Raw genomic sequence first — 17,019 nt, 5'->3', positions numbered from 1 at the left:
TCCAGAAGAATGTTGAACAAATGTGTAAATCTCTTTCTGAAATGCCCTGCCAAAAAATACAGTAAAGCCTTGCATGTCAGGAAGGAAATGTTAAAAACTCTAATTAAAAAATGGACTCGCCTGGAAATCAAATGGGAATGAGTGACAGCAGGCAGATGGGGACAGAATAAAATTCCAGTGGAAGAGCCTTTAATACCCTCCAGTCTTAAAGCTTGTGGGTATTTGCAAGTGCCTGTTAAACTCAGGCCCCTGTCCTGCTGCGTGGGCAGTCACCAAGGATGGCTGCAGTCTGAGGTAAGGGGCTGGTGGCTCCCACGGCCAGCAGACACCAACCCCTGCACTCAGGGCTTGGTGATCTCCTCTGGCCATGACTAGTGACTGCTCCCTGGGGAAGAGACCCAGTGAGTGAGAGGGGAGCACAGCTCCGGGGGGAGAAACTGCTGGTCCTGAAAATGTGAGAGACAGCTAGAGCAGAAAGGTTTGGGATTTTTTTCTACTGATAAACCAGTTGTGGGGAATTTCTCTCTCTTTCCCCCACTCCTACCACCGGTTTCTGTCATTTCATTTCCAAAAGCTTGTCCCTGTCTCCATCAGCATTTACGCGAGTACATCTCTGCTATGCCTGAGTGATTTATCTAAACATCGGCAGCTACTGTAAATGACAGTACAGCAAAGCAAAGGCGGAGGAGGGAATGGCAGGGTAGAAATGTGACTTTCCCTCTGTGAATTCAAGCACGGATGCCTATTCCCAGCCACTGCAGGGCATTTACATCAGGCACTGGGGGAAAAGAGAGGGACGTTTCAGAGCCTGCTCAGACATTTAAGGCCACTTAATTAATGGAGTTAAAATATTTCCTCTGGAAAGACTATACACGCATGTATGTACGCTTATACTTATGTATTGCTTCTTCGCTTTACACATTTGCTTCCAGTCCATGTGCAGTGCTTTCAGTGTGTTGGGGAGCCCGTTTTAGAGGTTTGAGCTGAGGGGAAGCACAGGGGAGGAAAAGATGGGAGATTTGAGTTTAAAAGTTGGGGTAAGTCCTTCTGGGCGTGTGGGTGTGTGAGAGAGGGGGTGTTAACCAGTCACTCACGGAAGACACGCGGGGCGTCCTGGCGGGGTGTGATGCAGAAGCGGCGAAGTGAGAGCGAGCAGAGAGAGAGCGAGCGGGAGAGGAGCGAGCTGTGACTTCCATAGAGGCAGCCGGGAGAAACCACCAGCCAGGATTTGCTCCTCTCTCTCTCCCTCTCTCTCTGATTTCAATTGAGCTCCTCCCCCGTGTGGCTGTAGCTTTGCCTTCCATCAAAAGCCTGATCAGCAACGCCAGTCTTGGGGGGGGGGGCGAGAGAGCGAGGGGGGTGGGGGGGGGGGGGAAGAGGGGAAAAAAAAGAAAAAGTGCAAATGAAGGAAAAGAAAACAAGGAAAAAAAAAAAAGAGGGGAAAAGAAAGCAACCTCTCCTCCGCCCCGGCTGCATCTAATACAGCAGAGTCTGAAACTTTGTGGAGTTGTGGCTGTGTTTACCCCGCGGCTGGTAAATCGGCAGCACCTCGCTCCCTCGCTCGCTCTTTCTTGCTCCTTCTTCCTCGCACTCAGCAGCAGTCAGCAGCGATGGAAAAAGTTGCTGGCTGGTACCCAGCCTGGCACGTTGCTCTCCTGTACTGGACATGGCTTTTCCTCTTCACTTTTGGCTTTACCGGTGCAGAAATAACTTGCAGATCCTGCCATTCCCAGGTGAAGCCGCAGCAGCAGCAGCCGCAGCAGGGATTATTAATGCATTTAAGGACCGACAGAGGAGAAAAGGAGCAGAGGCGGTTCCCCGGGGAGAAGGGAGGTGAGAGAGGGCAAGGGGCCGGGATGGAGGCGGAGGATGCCGGGCTGCAAGCGACCCTCGCCCCTGCTCCCGCGGGGACCCAACTCAGCGGCTGGGAGACACGGCGGTCGACGAGGCGGCAGCCCGAGAGAGCGGCCGCGGAGAGCCGGCCCCGAGCGGCGGCAGCTCCCGCCAAGGACCGGCCTCCCCGAGGCCGGCGCTCCCCCTCACCGGGCGGGCTGCGGGGCTCGGGCCGGCGGCGGGGCCGCAGCCCGCGGGGCGCCGCGGGGCCGGGCGGCGCTGCGGGGCGGGAGCCGGCGGCCAGCGGCGCCGCCCGCTTCGGGCTGGAGGAGCTGCGGCTGGCCAGCACCACCTTCGCCCTCGCCGGCGACTCGGCGCACAACCAAGCCATGGTGCACTGGTCCGGGCACAACAGCAGCGTGAGTACCGCGCCGGGCGGCGGGTTTGCCTCTGGCCTTTTCCCCTTTTCTTTCTTTTTCCTTTTTTTTTTTTTTTTTTTTCTCCTCGTTTTTATGGGCGGTGAGACAGGGCGGGGGGGGGGGGGGGGGGCGGGGGGGGCCTGGGTTCTTCGAGGGGGGATTTTGTGCCTCCGGGCGCCGGGGATTGGCTTCGCTTAGCAGTGTGCAGTGGGGCAGAAGTGCTTCAAAAGGGCCATTCTTCTGAAGCAAAAAAACTTTCCAGCGCCCGCCCGCTGAGCGCAGCCCCCCCCAGCCCTCCTCCTCCATCACCCTGGAGGCAGACTGGGACAAACCGCTGCCACCGCCCGCGGCCGGGAGGGAAAGGGTCGTTCTGGGGGGGTGTCGTCCTTGCACCCCGCCTTCCCCCCAGGGGGACCCCCGCGGGGAGACGGGGGGGCTCAGCTGCAAGCAAGGCCGGGGAAAGCCCCTCCGGTGCTGCTCCTCCTGCTCCCCGCCCGGGGGGCCCAGCTCAGCTCAGCCCCAGGCCCTGCTGACAGAGAGATGCTGGAGGGGGCTTCAGGACTTCATCTCCGAGGTGGCTCTGCGCAGGGGATAACGCTGCTTTTTGCCTCTTGTCGCCAAGGTGTTAAAACGCGACAGTTCTTGTTTCTTCCCTGTAACCTGGCCCTTTTTGGGAATAGCAGCAGAACGGCTCCCGCATAAGCCAAGCAGAACAAAACCAGCCGGAGAAGCAGGTGACTCGTTTCCAGGCTGGCGCAATAGTTGTGGCATCAGTTACCAAGTGGACTGGAGCGCTGTGCCCCTCCAGCCCCCCGGGGCCAGGGTTCTGAGCCCTGGGGCAGGCAGCAGAGCCGCTTTCTGCAGGAACGGGGGGATCTGCTGAATGCTCCAACTTCTGTCACTTTGCCTCTCAGAGAGGGCAAAGCAGAATGCTAATAAGAGAGAAAGGGAAGCCGGTGCTAGTGGCTGTTGCCCGTACAACTTCCTAGGAGAAAAGGGGACTCAAGCTCTTCTCCTCTAAGGTGTCTGCAGCTGTAATGCCAGAAGGTTTCTGGCTGCTCGGCAGAAATCCTTGGTCTCCCTTTCAGCTTTTAGTGCTAGGAGCCTGGTAACATTTTGAAATAATGGTCTAATCGTTATGAATTCCTTTTGGTGTAGATTGTATTGAGGTGTATCACAGCCACCCGATTTAGAATTACAGTGGATGTCACGAGCACCACGCTGTGGGGTTCAGCCCTAGTTAATTGGGACGTGGTCTCATCAGGAACTTTTAAATCAATTAATTGACAGAGGAATACTTGTCATCTCTGTTTTGAAGGACTTTCCCATTTCTTCACAACTTAGCTAGCCTGCCTCTTATGTAGATGTGTGAACAGAAGCTGCCTTGTAGGAACTCAGGTCTGTTCATACAAATTGAATTGAGGCTGACGCTGGTTTAAAGTGACCCATTTGCTAAGAAAAAGCTTCTGACATAGAAAGTCATCCAGCTGGCATCAGTTTTCCTGCTCTATCACTGCAATTATGTTTCATCTGTACATTTATCAAGACACACATCTTTCTATTATATATTTGTTTTATTATGCCTGTGCTCTAGGTATACATATACATGTATATATGTTTCTGCCCACTGTGGTAACATGGACTATTAATGCCAGGGACTGATTTACTTTGAGTGTCTTGGTGTACTAATGTCTTCAGGGATCTGTGGGAAATGTTTTGCTACTGTCCTTCCTAAAGAGCTGCAGGTTCCGTTCCTGAGGTTGTGCTCCCACCTTGCTACTGGGGGCTCTGGCAGGGCTGTGCTATCTTGTGCTGTGATTGCACCCCCCTCACAGCACTAAATGAAGCTGGGTCCCATCAGGACTTGGATGCACGACGGGCTTGTCCGGGCTCAGCTGAAGCAATGGTGTGTTCAGTAGGTAGCCCGAAGTGGCACTGACCCGATATCTCTGCATGGAGGTTTTGGGCGCTCATGTGTGAAGGAGCTGGGAGTAGGCTGGGGTGAAATGCTTCCTTTAGGGTACAGTGTATGTAGTTTTGCCTGCATGGGGATTGCAGAGAATCCCATGGTGCTGCTCATGAAGGATGCTGTGTAACCCTGGTGCCCAGGCTGCACTTCAGCAGCAGCAACTGCTGCCTCCCTGCCTGCATTCCCCCGCTGTGGCAGGGGGTCTGTGTGTGCGTACAACCCACCTCTTCATGTTTTCATTCTTATGTGCTCTGTTAAGTGCTGCTTTTTGCTTTAAGTGAAACAGCTTTTGCCTTGCACCTAGGCGCAGGGGCACTATGAAGATGATTGTAGTTTGCAGTATTTGCGTGAGTACAGTAAAAATCCAAAACAAAGCTCAAAATATTTGACATTCCTTTAGGTGGAAAACCTGGAAAATTAAAGCACTGTCACCACAAGTTTTTCTGTTGCAATGTACCTGATTCTGCCAGCCTCAGTGTGGTTCCCTGTATCCTTATTTTGGTAGTGGTTTGGATATAATTGCAATGCTTCTGATGGAGGAGAAGGGACCTCTGAAAGGGACTCCTGAGTTCTCTAAGGGCTTGTTCTTGGTGTTTGCAGCTTCTTTCAGGCTTGGCTGTGATTTCTTGTTGAGTGTGTGTACCATCTAACTGATGGCATTCTGCTCTGAGGATGAGCTTGCTGTAAAGTCTGCCACAGGTACAATAAAAATAAATAAATAATAGTCCAAGTCATCCAGATGTAACTCCACTAACATAAATTGCCTTACATCAGGGGTTATTTTGGCCCATCAGTGACTTTAGGTACTCCCTGAACGGCTTACCCCCCAGCACAATATCCATACTTAGACCCATGGAGTGTGCCCAGCTCACATTTGTAGGGACACGCTTCACATGTGTCCTAATTCCTCTTGCCTACCTTGGCTTTTTTAATGGTGGAGTCAGCAGAAGCTCCGCAGAGGAGTGCGTAGGTAGGGAGCCTGTATTGTCAATTGACTGAAAAGGATGAAACTGGGACTGTATCTCCCATTGTTTTAAAATACAGGTGGGGCTCAGGCTTTCTCTGACTTCAGTGGAGGTGAGCGAGGCCATGCAAGGCTGTCTGGCATCTCCACAATCCTGAGCTCTTCCAGTCTGCAAAACAGGGAAGACTGGCTGCAGCTGAAATGGGTGCTTGAAATGGTTTTTGGCTTGTACTAAGTCCCAGACTGGAACCATTTTGACAGAATAATAAGAATATAGACATTGAGTCTGTGAATGGTACTGCTTAATTTTGAATTTGTCCTGGTACTGCTTAATTTACCGGTATTGATGCACCCTGAGAGTCTTTCCACCAGCCTCTGTAGAATCTGGAGTAAAAGATCCTAAGAGAGAAAATCTTTCTCAAATCTCTGCTACAAGACACACAAGTGATGTCTCCTGCCTTTTTACACCACTGGAAAATTTAGTCATCGGTGTGGAAGTTAGCAGGTTTCCTAGCTCGCAGAGACATCAAATGTGTTTCCTGATGTGGTGTATCCAAACACTGTAGATTTGGAATCCCCACAGCTCTCTTAATGCTATGCTGTAGACTAGGAGAAATCAGCTAGCAGAGGTTTGTGTGTGGAGCTAAAGGAGAGGCTTGGTACTAATGGAGAGAAGCAAATCTCTAAGAGATGTCCATTACGAGTTTCTAGGATATGGATGGTTTTCAGAGCTTACAAGAAGCCAAGACTGCTTGTCCTAGGCTGGCTTGGAGTGACATCAGTGCCTTACTTGTTTGTTTAAAAGTACCCTGGAGAAAGAGCAAAACAATTGGAGGACATAGAACATCAGGGAGGCTGAGCAAGAGCCTTGATACTATAGTTTGGGCTATAATTTGGTGTTGTGAAGGAAAGCAGCATGGGTTTTGCATTCACTTAATAAGACAGTTTACTGTTGCCTTGCACTGGACAGTGTTCTCCTGGGCTGGATGTTGGTGTAGATCTCAAAGTGTCTGGCAAAGAATTTGAGCATGTACCCTGATCTACACCTGCGGACTGGCTCTTACATGGTCGTGACACCTTTAAACAGCTGTTTCAAACATCTATGATTTACATGGCTGAAAAGACAAAAGTGAGCTTCTCATAGGTCCTCCACAACAGAAGATCCTCAGCAGACTGATGGAGGTTGAGTCTGGACCAGATGCAAGACAACCATGGGCAGACAGGCTTCATATTCCATCCAGAGTAGAAAATCAATACAACTGATGGGTCCAGTGCAGGGTGAAGCCAGCAAAGTCATCATTGCAGTTGTCAGGTGATTACACTAGACAACAGGGGAAGAGTTAGGTCTTTTATGGGAGAGCTTTAGGTAGTACTTGCAAGATTTTACTTGGTGTTATTGACAGGACAAACTGGGGACAGGTAAGGCAGAATAACAATGCACTTAGATATTTCCAATACACTATTTCCTCCTGGACAAGGTACTTGTGAATAACCTGCTGTTGGATTTTCAGTTAGTGTTCAAGCCTACTTTATAACTTAGGAACTTCAAGAACGGCACAGGGCTGCAGCAGGTACTGCATCCTGCAGCCATAAACTGATCAAACTGCATCTTAAAAACAGTTGGGTTTCTTCCAGCCCACCCTCCTATTTTCTCCTTTCTTTCTGGATGGCTGTTCCAAGCCTGGCTGTTAGAAACTTCTGTCTGATTTCTGTTCTAACATTGCCGTTGGGTAATTTAAATTATTTTTTTTCTTCCTTTTTTCCTTCATTTGTGCATGTGCCTTTAATTAAAAAGTTATGTTCCCCTCTCTGGCACTTATGCCCCCTGGAATTATTTTACAGGCAGTGATCATATTCCCTTTCAGCCTTTGGTTTGCTAAATCAAGCAAACACTGTTCTTTCTGTATCTGCTTGTAAGACAGGTTGTGGAAGGTGAAATGTGAATTTCTAGGAGTCAGGTTCTCAGGACCTCAAATTTGAATCAGATTTTTGTTTTTGCTAACAAACTTCCATGCAGATCATAGCGAATGTATTCCCTTTTGCAAGTGAGACAGTAAAGGCACAGCAAAAACATCTTAAATTGCTGGTGTTCTTCTGTTCAGACCAGAATGGGGGGACTGCAATCAAAATGTCACTTTTCACATCATCTCATTCTGTCACTTCTTTGCTCAGATGCTGTGTTCATGCAACAGGCTGTAGCTGGTACCCTCTGTCCTTCCCTGGCTGGCAGAGCTGCAGCTCCAATGTAAAACTACCAGGGGTGGATGAAGAATCTGCCAACATCACCCTGTGACTGACCGGCATTATGCTGTATGACACCGCGATAGCTCATTGCTCCGTTTCTCCCACGGTGATTGCATTATTATGAAAGAGGAGATTTCAGAAAATGAGTATGGATGTGGAGCCCAGAACCAGATGTGCAGTGAGACCCACAGTGAGGAATGACCCCACTGTCAGTCACTTTGCATTTAGATTGGTTCCTAGGGTGCAGGAAACAGGTCCCAGAAAAGATTCATCTGAGGAGGATGCCTGCATTAAAATACTTCAGTGAGATGTAGTATGTATGGCTTACATACTACAGCAATATATAATAGTATTAATAGTATAATGTACCAGATGCTGAGGCTGTTTCAGGCTAATCTCTTGCTAGAGTTAATGAGAACACATTTAGGAAGGGCTGAATTAAAAAATGAGAAAACACAAATGGGAATTTAAACCAGAAAAAAATCAAGTCAAAGTCAAGTATTGCTGAAAGTCCCCTATTCCAAATGTTGGTCTTCTGAACTATGCTTACAACTGTGTAGATCACAAAATATTTCACATCCATTCTAGATAAGAAGCCTCCCTTAAAAAACTTAAAAAGAGATAAAACACTGGAAAATTTCCTGCAACTTTGAGTAGGAATTTATTGCTTTCAACAGAAGGTTTTTGAGGGGTTTTGGGTTGAATTTATTTTTTTTTTTTTGGGGGGGGGGGGGGTGTACGTTTGATTTGGCAAAAAATAGTCAATAACTGTAGTATTTCCTTCTGTGTTGCAGTCCATCTCTAAATATATTTCATGAATGAATAAAAAATAGGCTTTTCATATACAGACTATGAAATAGGATATGTGGGAAATTGTTAATAAGAATAGCCATGCACTGAGAGAAAGCAGGGGGTGAAAGAGAATCTGTGAGGACTAGAAGAAAGGCTTGTCATTGTGTAAATCTGGTCTCTGTAAAAGAATTTGGGAGACAGTGAGGAGCTTCCACCCAGACTGACAGGTGGGATATGCAAATCCCATCACATGGGGAGATTAAGAAGAATAATGGAAGAGCTTTGACAGTCGCAACTGGCATTTGTGCAATACCGAGGGGCTATAAACTGCATAAAGCAATAGGGTTATAGTTTTCAATCTTCTTAATGCTGTACTTTATAAAGGAAAAGGGTTTTCTCTCTTTTCTCTTGACTTCAAATGAGACACATGTATTTCCTTTCCTTGGCCTGGCAACCACGATGAGGTCTGTCCAGAGGGGGAAGCAAGGAGGTCAGAAGTCCTCAAGTCATTCTGGAGAAGTTAGAGACCATTCTGACCCATTCAGTTGTGATACAGCTTTACATATAAAGGACTGCAAGATTAGCATTGACCTTGGACAGTCTTGTGTCCTCTGGGCCTTTCTTACTACACCAGACTAAATGCAACCCTCACGTTGTGCAGAGCTCCAGTGAGGTGAGTGAAACTGCCCCATCAAAGACCTCTTCCTCTAGAAAATGCTGTTGTAGCTTGGCCAGAGCATTTCATAGGATCACACTGATTTTCCTTTTCATCTCAAGGCTCCTAACAGCCCCAAGCAAGCAAAAATTGTGCAAGTCTAACGTTTATTTCATTGCTTTGTTTCAAGGTGTCATTTTTGAATGAATTTCTGAGTCTTATGTTCTGTGTTTAAAAATGATCTGCTGATTCAAAAACCTAGGTTCAGTGTCCCAGACAGAGGCATCTAGTGACATTTGAGATGGTATTGCCTCTAGCTGCTGCCTCACAGGGCAAGGGTGTCCTGTGGGTCCTGTATCCTGGGATGCCCATGCCTGGGAATCGTAGAGCATCTCAAACTGTATTTGGACAACTAACATTATCACAAAAGCTGTGTGTACTGGATCTTGTTCAGCAGAACCAAAGCTGCATTCAGGTTTTCATTTCACAGGAGGAGAAAAACATCAGACTGATGCAAGGCACTTGTCTCTCTCTCTCTCTGGCCAGCAAACCAAAAAATCAATGACTCCCGCAGCTCTAATTGACATTTCTATGTTAAATGAAAATGGGCCTTGATTCCACTTCAAATGGCAGCATTGGGTGATAGACTAATTGTTTTGGAATTTTAAATGCATATAAAAGTTGATGCAGTAAAATGATTTTTGTGCCACTTGCAATATTTTTGGCTGTCTCTTAAATCAAACAACAGTTAACGTGAGAGCCCTTAATCCCTAATTCTCAGTGCTGGTAACACAATAACACTTTTATTTCATATTGTGCTTTCTTTCCTTGGGGAACAAAATAGAAAAGTACTTTGAGAAGGAACAGGGTATTTTAGGATATGTCCTAAAATGTAATTCCTTTCTTTTAGAGGGTTTCTGGGAACTTAACCTCACATTGTGTCCCTCAATAGGGGAGTGATGTTCTCCCGTGCTAACACACTGGGACTCAAAGCTGCCTCTGAACTTCCCCCCCATGTGCTGCCGTGCCAGGGATGTGCTCAGGACAGGCTGTGCTGAGGTCCCTGACATGGGGTGAGAGGGAAGGAGAAGGCTGAGAAAAGAGATGGAGATTTAGGCAGTGCAGGGGAGGAAGGTGGGAAGTTGGACCTATTTCTGTTGCTGCGGAGGGATGTCAGTGCCAAGCATCCCCACCTTAAGCAACCTGTGCTGGGGCAGGGCCTCCAGTGCTCTCACCCCCTGCTGTGGTTAGGGGCAGAACTGCTTCTGCAGGGGCAGGAAGGTGAAGGGAGTCACAGGCTTTGTCATTTCTCTTTTCCTGGAGGGAAAACTCAGAGGTAACCCAGATGAGACAAAGCCCACCTCAAGTGAGTGGCTTGCGTGGGATGCAGGGATTGACCCATGCTGTGCTGCTGGGAAGTGTGGCTGAGGAGCCTCAAGGCAGGATGAGGAGACCACAAAGTGTACATAGGGCAGCAAATTACATGTTAACAGCAAACACCACACCCACCTTCACTCCCAAAGAGGTTTCCGTCATCATAAAAAGAAAAGGGCTTCTTCTTCCCCCCATGGTATTGTGTTCCCTAATGCAGCAGCAGTCAAGTAGGGAAGATACTCTTGGACTGTCTGGGTGGTAAAAATACTGGATTGCATCTAGTGCATAAAGATAGGGCTGGTGTTTGGGGAGAGTGTCTGAAACTCATTCACGCTAGTTTTCAGACTGCCACCAGGAATGTGTTCCCCCATGCCCTGTGTGTTGCTTCTTCCGGCCTCTTGGAACCTAAAAGCTCGTTTGCAGTCTTCCATGCTTGGCACAAATATGATAAATCAAGAGATGAAGGAGAATAGATGGAAGGGGATGATTTGGTGTTAGCATTTCAAGGCAAATGTGTTCCCAAGGCATGGAAGGGCTGTTTTTTGTTGGTTTTGGTTGGATTTTTTTGGGGTGGAGAGTGTTCAGCTACACGTGGGAAGCTCTCGATCCTTTAGACCACTGGGTCCCAACTCAGTGTCAGTGCTCACATCCTATTTGTATTTGGTTTCATATGACCCTTGGTGGTGATTATTTAAGGACAGCAGTGCCATGAGCTCTTTCAAATCATTTTCATATAGGTCTTCAGGAGGAAGTAAAAGGATCTTTAGAAAATCTCAGGCTATTTAGACAACCCAACAGAGACATCCAGTGTCTTTCCCCAAATGTTTCTCTTCCTCCCTCATTCTCACCTCCCCCACTACATTTAAGGTTGAGAAAATAATTCCAGGAAAATATTTTATATAACAAATGTAGGCTTGTTTTTCTCTTCATAAATTGTCCCTGTTCAATATGTGATTTTCTCAGGTGCACTTACTTATTTTATTTTTTTTTTAGTGAAGTCATCTTAAAGTTCCTGATTCAGAAATCAGTGGGAAAATCCTCAGTAATGTGGGAATATGGATCATTTGGAATAGACTTTGCATGGAAGATTTATTTTTTTTTTTAAATCCAAGGTGTACTTTCAGTAGATGAAAAAGGTCATATGCTCCCTTTCTATGTGTGTTACTGGGTCAGTATAAACCTTTAGAAACCGCTTAATGTTCCCTGCCTTGGCCGACAATGCTTCCAGTCACTTTTGATGAATAGTCTTTGAAAACAGACCTAGGAAAAGTGAATTCCACTGAATATTCAACTGAATATTTGAGGACCTTATTTTTGGAAGAATTTACCTATGTGTAAGTGTAAATATATTTTTCAAGTGCAAAAATCATATGAAGATCAAGTTCTATATGCCAAAGAATATGATACGGAAAATTAATTTGCTTTCCATTGAGTTTTAGTTTTGGTTTCCAAGAAAAAAAATACCTTTCTATAGACAAAAGATAAAAGCTTTAAATTAATCATTATTGGAAAGAAAATCAGATTTTGGAGATGATTCTCTGCAAATCAAAGTTAGATCTTACTTTGATTACTTGAAGCGTAATAGATCTCTTCTTTAATAGGAAAGGCTAAATGAGTAAATAAAAGACACACCAGCAAAACAATAGATGCATTAAACATAATACCAAAATCATACATTTGTGGTGAAATGTCAGTAGTTCAAGGAGCTTAGAGGATATTTATCCCCTGAGATGGTATTCTGGCTGAGGACTGCACCACGGGAAGGGATGGCACTACACCTCCTCCACTTCATTTTTGTGCATATTTCCATACTCCCCTCAGTACGTTAAGAGGGACAGAACCTGGGCTAGAGATAAGAAGAGTATAGATCTGGACTTAGCCTGGATCCAGTGACCTAGCATCTCTATAGAAGAGTTGCTGAAGTTTATTGACAACTATTTAGGTTATTGTAACTCAAAGATGCTTTGATGCAGATCTGCATCAGTTTGATAACTGTTTAATTGTGTATCTCTTGGTAAACAACATGAAACAAAGCAGGCCGAAACAAAGCATTCTTCAGCTCATCTTTTGGATGAAAAGCTCCATGTTCATTGTTGCCTTCCATTTTATTTTCAACTTTTATAAGTTGACATGTGGTCTTTCTTTTTTTCTTCAGAAACTCCTCATCCACTCCCAAACAACTAATTTTAGAGTTGTTAAAACAATAAATGTGGTTGATTTCAGCTGTCTCTAACTACAGGCTTTGCCTGTGAGCTAGGCAGGGTGGCAAGTCCCTGCCATCCCACCTGTGATGGAGGGAGCTGGACCATGAACACCGTCAAGAGCCAGAGCAAGGAACCCAGCTCTGCATTACTGTGCCATGGGCCAGGGTTCTGCCATCTTTTCTTCCTCCACCAAAATACTGGGTTCTGTGGTCACTGAAATCCCTGATATTTTCATCATGCTGCAGGCTGGGATCCCATCAGGTAGACTCAGCAGCTCCTGTGCCTCCCTTTCCTATGGGAACATGAGTTCTTCCTCCCTGCAAACCCTGGTGTGCTCCATCCTCATCCTCCTCCTCACCAGCCACCCACGGTCCTGTCTGTTGATGCTGTTGCCTGGCGACCACCCTGTGATGGACAGCTTGGAGGGAAGCGATGATTAAACAAGCTGAACTGGTTTCTGAAAGCAGCGATCGTTATTGTAATGTGACAAGCAGTGACAGCTGAGACAGCAACACATTTGGAGTGTGATTCCTAAAAAAATTGCTAACAATAAACACACGAGGAAAGTGCCACACACACCTGTGTGTGTAGGTGTGCGGCTGCTGACACTTTCCCTTGATGCAGAAGGGCTAGAGAGGGAATGTGTTTATTAATGAAAGGCGAATCTAACCCTAATAATTGTCATGATGAACAGGCCAGCCCACAAGCCACCACAGTTTGCACTGAGGCTGTCAGACACCTCTGCTACTCTGGCAGGACAAGGCAGCAGTTATGTGATGCTGCAGGTGTTAGCAGTGGGGGCTGCACAGCCAGCAGTCCCTCGTGGACTCTCAGCAGGAATACCCTCTGCAGAGAGCTATGCGTTGAAGCTTCAGCATGAAGGTGGTGGTTCTGCTAGGTTACCTGCTGTTTCTCCTCCTGCCTTCCAGATGGACAAGTCCAGTATAAGCACAACAAGGATGCAGGGTGGACTCAGCCCTAACAGGAAATGCATGTGGCTGTACGACCACAGTGCCTGGTTTAGGGGAACGTGCGTCACATCTTCCAGCATCACCTGGGAGACTCCTGCCCGTTAGCCTTCCTTCCAAATCCAGGTGACACCAAATGTTGTCCTTACAGAACAAAGCTGAGAACAAGACCAGACTCACCTTAAAGACTGGGTGAACCAGGTCACTATGAAGAAGTGAATCACTAATAGTTGAGAAATCTTAAAAAGCCCCACTCCCCAACTTGGAAGATAAATCCTACCTTCTTCTTGCTGTTGTTGCTGTTGATTGGAATGAGCCAATTCTGCAACAACTGGCTTGGGGCTCTATGGATTTAGTAATCAAAGTTTCCTTGAGGTTGTACAAGTCCCTGTAGTCTCTTCCCTCTTATGCTGTCAGAAACTTCTGAAAAACTTCCATAGAAAGCATACTGCTTCCTTTTTTCCTCAGCTTCCTTTGACTTCATTCCTTGTAACACAGCTCAGAATTTGGCCAGAAGCTGGGATTGCAATAGGCTACTTGGATAGCTGAGGAGCTGCTGGACAGGATCACAGCTAAGGTCTGACAAAATTCAGCATCCCTACCTTAAAGAGATGTGGGCCAATTTTGCCACCCTTGCTCTGAAGGCCAGAAATAGTCAGTTTGCATCTCCTTGTGTGTGTGTGTGTTCTTAAGTGTAACACACTCTAGGGAATTTAAGTGCTGCCACTGTCCAGGATTCATTATAATGTTAAAGCTTGTCTTTATGATTTTCCCATGCACGCAAGATACAGATACACACAACATCCAATGGAGCAAGTAACATACTCATACTGATGGTTTGTCTGATTTGTGCATGGATTTGGAGGGAGAAAACAAATGTTTCTGGTGCTTCCCACTTGCTTCTCCACCTCCTCTTTCAGTTTTCTCCTAAGTTAGAATTGATTTCTGCTGTTCTCCTGTCCTGTTTGGGTGCTGGTCCCTTTCAGCCCTACTCAGGGAAACAGCCCTGTCTTGGCAGGTTCATTACATCTGTATTTTCACCACAAAGGACAGGACAGATAAAGTACAGCTTCAATACAGGTGAACATCACCTTTCTCTTAAAGCAGAGTTAACCAAAGATACTCTGATGTTTCGTTGAACTTTTAAAGTGATGTTAAATGTAGCAAGTATTTCCAGGAAATGTTTGTGCTCTGGATTATCTACTTATGCTCATGTCCTTGTAAAATTGCTGTCAATATCTGTGCTTAGCACAGCAGCACTGATTTTCTTCAGTGCTATTCACGGTCTTAAGGCAGGCTTATCAGCGAGGCACTACTTTGCAAAGGTCCTTCCAAAGAATTAAGAAATCACCAGTGCCCTGTCAGATTGAAAGAGACCTGCACACACAACAGAGGAGAAACTTCCATTGCCTGCCTTGCTCTATGCTTTCCGTATCTCCACTGCATCTGGCACCATCTCAGAATGAAATAGTTGAGGAGGAATGTTGAGTCTGTGTCTGCGTGCCTTTTCCACTCATGTAAATCAGGATGTACTTAGATGAAGCCAAGAACCGCTTTGTGGCAAGCAGAAGGAGAATCCATCTCTATTCCTTTCTAACGCCGAGGTATTGAAAGAACAGGTAGAAAGAGTAATTTCTGAGAAATCTTGTGTTTGACAGGGTGGATTTTGGTGAGAAACAAAACTATGAGCAAGTAGGGGAAAGAGCTACTTTGAGGAATTTTATGAGCAGAGAATATAGTACAAAGAAATCAGCATCTCATTATAAAATGTTACTCAGGAAACCTGTACTTAATTCTCTATATAGACACCATTTTGTTTAAATAAGGACATACTGTATCATTAAACAGATGGAGATATTTGCTGGAGAGAATTCAGAGGAAAGGAAAGATGTCTATAATTTGGTGCTCCTGCTTAAATATATGGAATTGTGTGGTTGACGTCTGAACTGGGATGATACGATATGAATTAAACTTTAACCCATTATTATATTTGTCCTTCTAACAAGCTACTCAGATGATGCAGAAGTATGTTATGCAGTAGCAGCTGCTAGAAGATGAAAATATTTCATAGTAGAAATACATAGTATAATGAAGTATGGGAAATGAATGCAGTATCGCAGTAAGGACAAAAGAAGATAGATGACATACAGTTTTAAATATTCACCTTCTGTGTTGAGTTTACAAAGGACAGATGACGTCAGTAAATTGAAAATGCCACTGAGACACATAAATCATTAAACACAAGTATTAAAGACACTTGGGAAAAGAAAGTTGTCAGAATAATTTTCCATTAGAAAATATAGTTTAGTCAAAATCAGAAAATTTCTTGGGGGTATGTCATTTTCAGTGACATTTGCTACACTAAAATATGAACCAAAATTGTCTGCATTCTGATAGTGCCAGAAATTGTAGTGAGAAACATTCCCAGCTGACTTTTGCTTTGGCATCAAGATTATGACAGGATATTAATGCTATATCATGGACACATCTTTTATACTGAATCTATAATAATGTGTGGGCTATATGGGACACTATGTGGTACATCATCTCCTTTCCAGGAGGTGTAAAAGTCCATTGCTCTTCCATCCTCTTCCACCTTCCCTTCTGTGAATAGGCCCTATGAACAAGCTGTATTCTTTCTCCCTCCTGGAGAGATTTTGATGCCACCTGTCTCCTCTTTGCTGTGTCTCCTTAGTCACGTGGTGAGTGTCACCAAATAATTTTCCTGAGGGAGTTCTTTGGGCAGTAAGGGCACTGCAGGAAGGTAAGTCAGTGCGTAGCCTCAAAGGCAACACAGCATTTTCCTTTCTGAGCCAGTACTTGTGGGGATTTTATCACTACAACGTCTGGAGTATCAGGAACCACATCTCTATATATGTTTTAAATGAATGTTTAATGTTCTGACATTATCAAAATGAAATGCTTTGGTGCTATTTATTATCATCTGAAAAAGGTTTACTGATACTCATTTCCCTGGGAACTTCCATGGTGTCTCCTTTCCCCCTTGGGACAGAAATGAAGCATTAGCCTGTCTGAATCCCTCACAGAACAGTAATGTTTTCTTCTGACACGTTTAGACAGACAATGTAGCTTGGAAGTTTGTTTTAAAATGAATCTTGGCAATTTTTGTGTTTTATGAAATGATCTTCATTGGCTGCTATAAAATTATGGTGAAAGTAACTTGAATATCCAACGGAAATTTTTGTTCCTAAACAGCCTCAGCTTTACTAAGGATAGCTCTGTGGAACGTCAGAAGCGTGGCAGCTTGGCCATTTCTGAACTATCCAGAAACTCAAGGGGAGAATAGGTTGCAGGAAGATCATCGGGAAACCCAAATGCGTGGTTTTCACTGTTCTGATCCCTTTTGTTGCTGAGCAGATTGACAGCTGAGATCCTAAAGCAGGGGTCCTCAAACTTTTTAACCAGGGGGCCGGCACGCAGATGAAGTGGTAGGCAGTCATCTGCGGCTGCTTGGTTTCCCCCCCAGCCCCCGACAGGGAGGTTCTGTAGATACCGGGGGCCGGATTGAAGACCCTGGGGGGCTGTATCTGGCCCACGGGCTGTAGTTTGAGGACCCCTGTCCTAAAGTATGCGATT

At 45.7% G+C, this 17,019-nt stretch overlaps 1 protein-coding gene across 4 annotated transcripts in view; it reads left to right on the top strand.

The window, feature by feature from the left end:
- The first annotated feature begins 1,388 nt into the window (after positions 1 to 1,388).
- Positions 1,389 to 17,019, top strand: part of SORCS1 (sortilin related VPS10 domain containing receptor 1) — a 317,456-nt gene continuing 301,825 nt past the window's right edge. For 3 of the 4 annotated variants that reach the window (XM_080403462.1, XM_080403461.1, XM_080403460.1), the window contains exon 1: positions 1,389 to 2,252. In XM_080403462.1, the coding sequence (XP_080259588.1) occupies positions 1,611 to 2,252 (642 nt within the window). In that variant the 5' untranslated portion in view covers positions 1,389 to 1,610. The remainder of the gene's footprint in view (positions 2,253 to 17,019) is intronic. The other variant, XM_080403463.1, reaches the window with a different exon arrangement.

The sequence above is a fragment of the Falco punctatus genome (genome assembly GCF_963210335.1).
Source record: "Falco punctatus genome assembly, chromosome: 9".
NCBI lineage: Eukaryota > Metazoa > Chordata > Aves > Falconiformes > Falconidae > Falco > Falco punctatus.
This window is presented reverse-complemented; position numbering and strand designations above follow the sequence as displayed.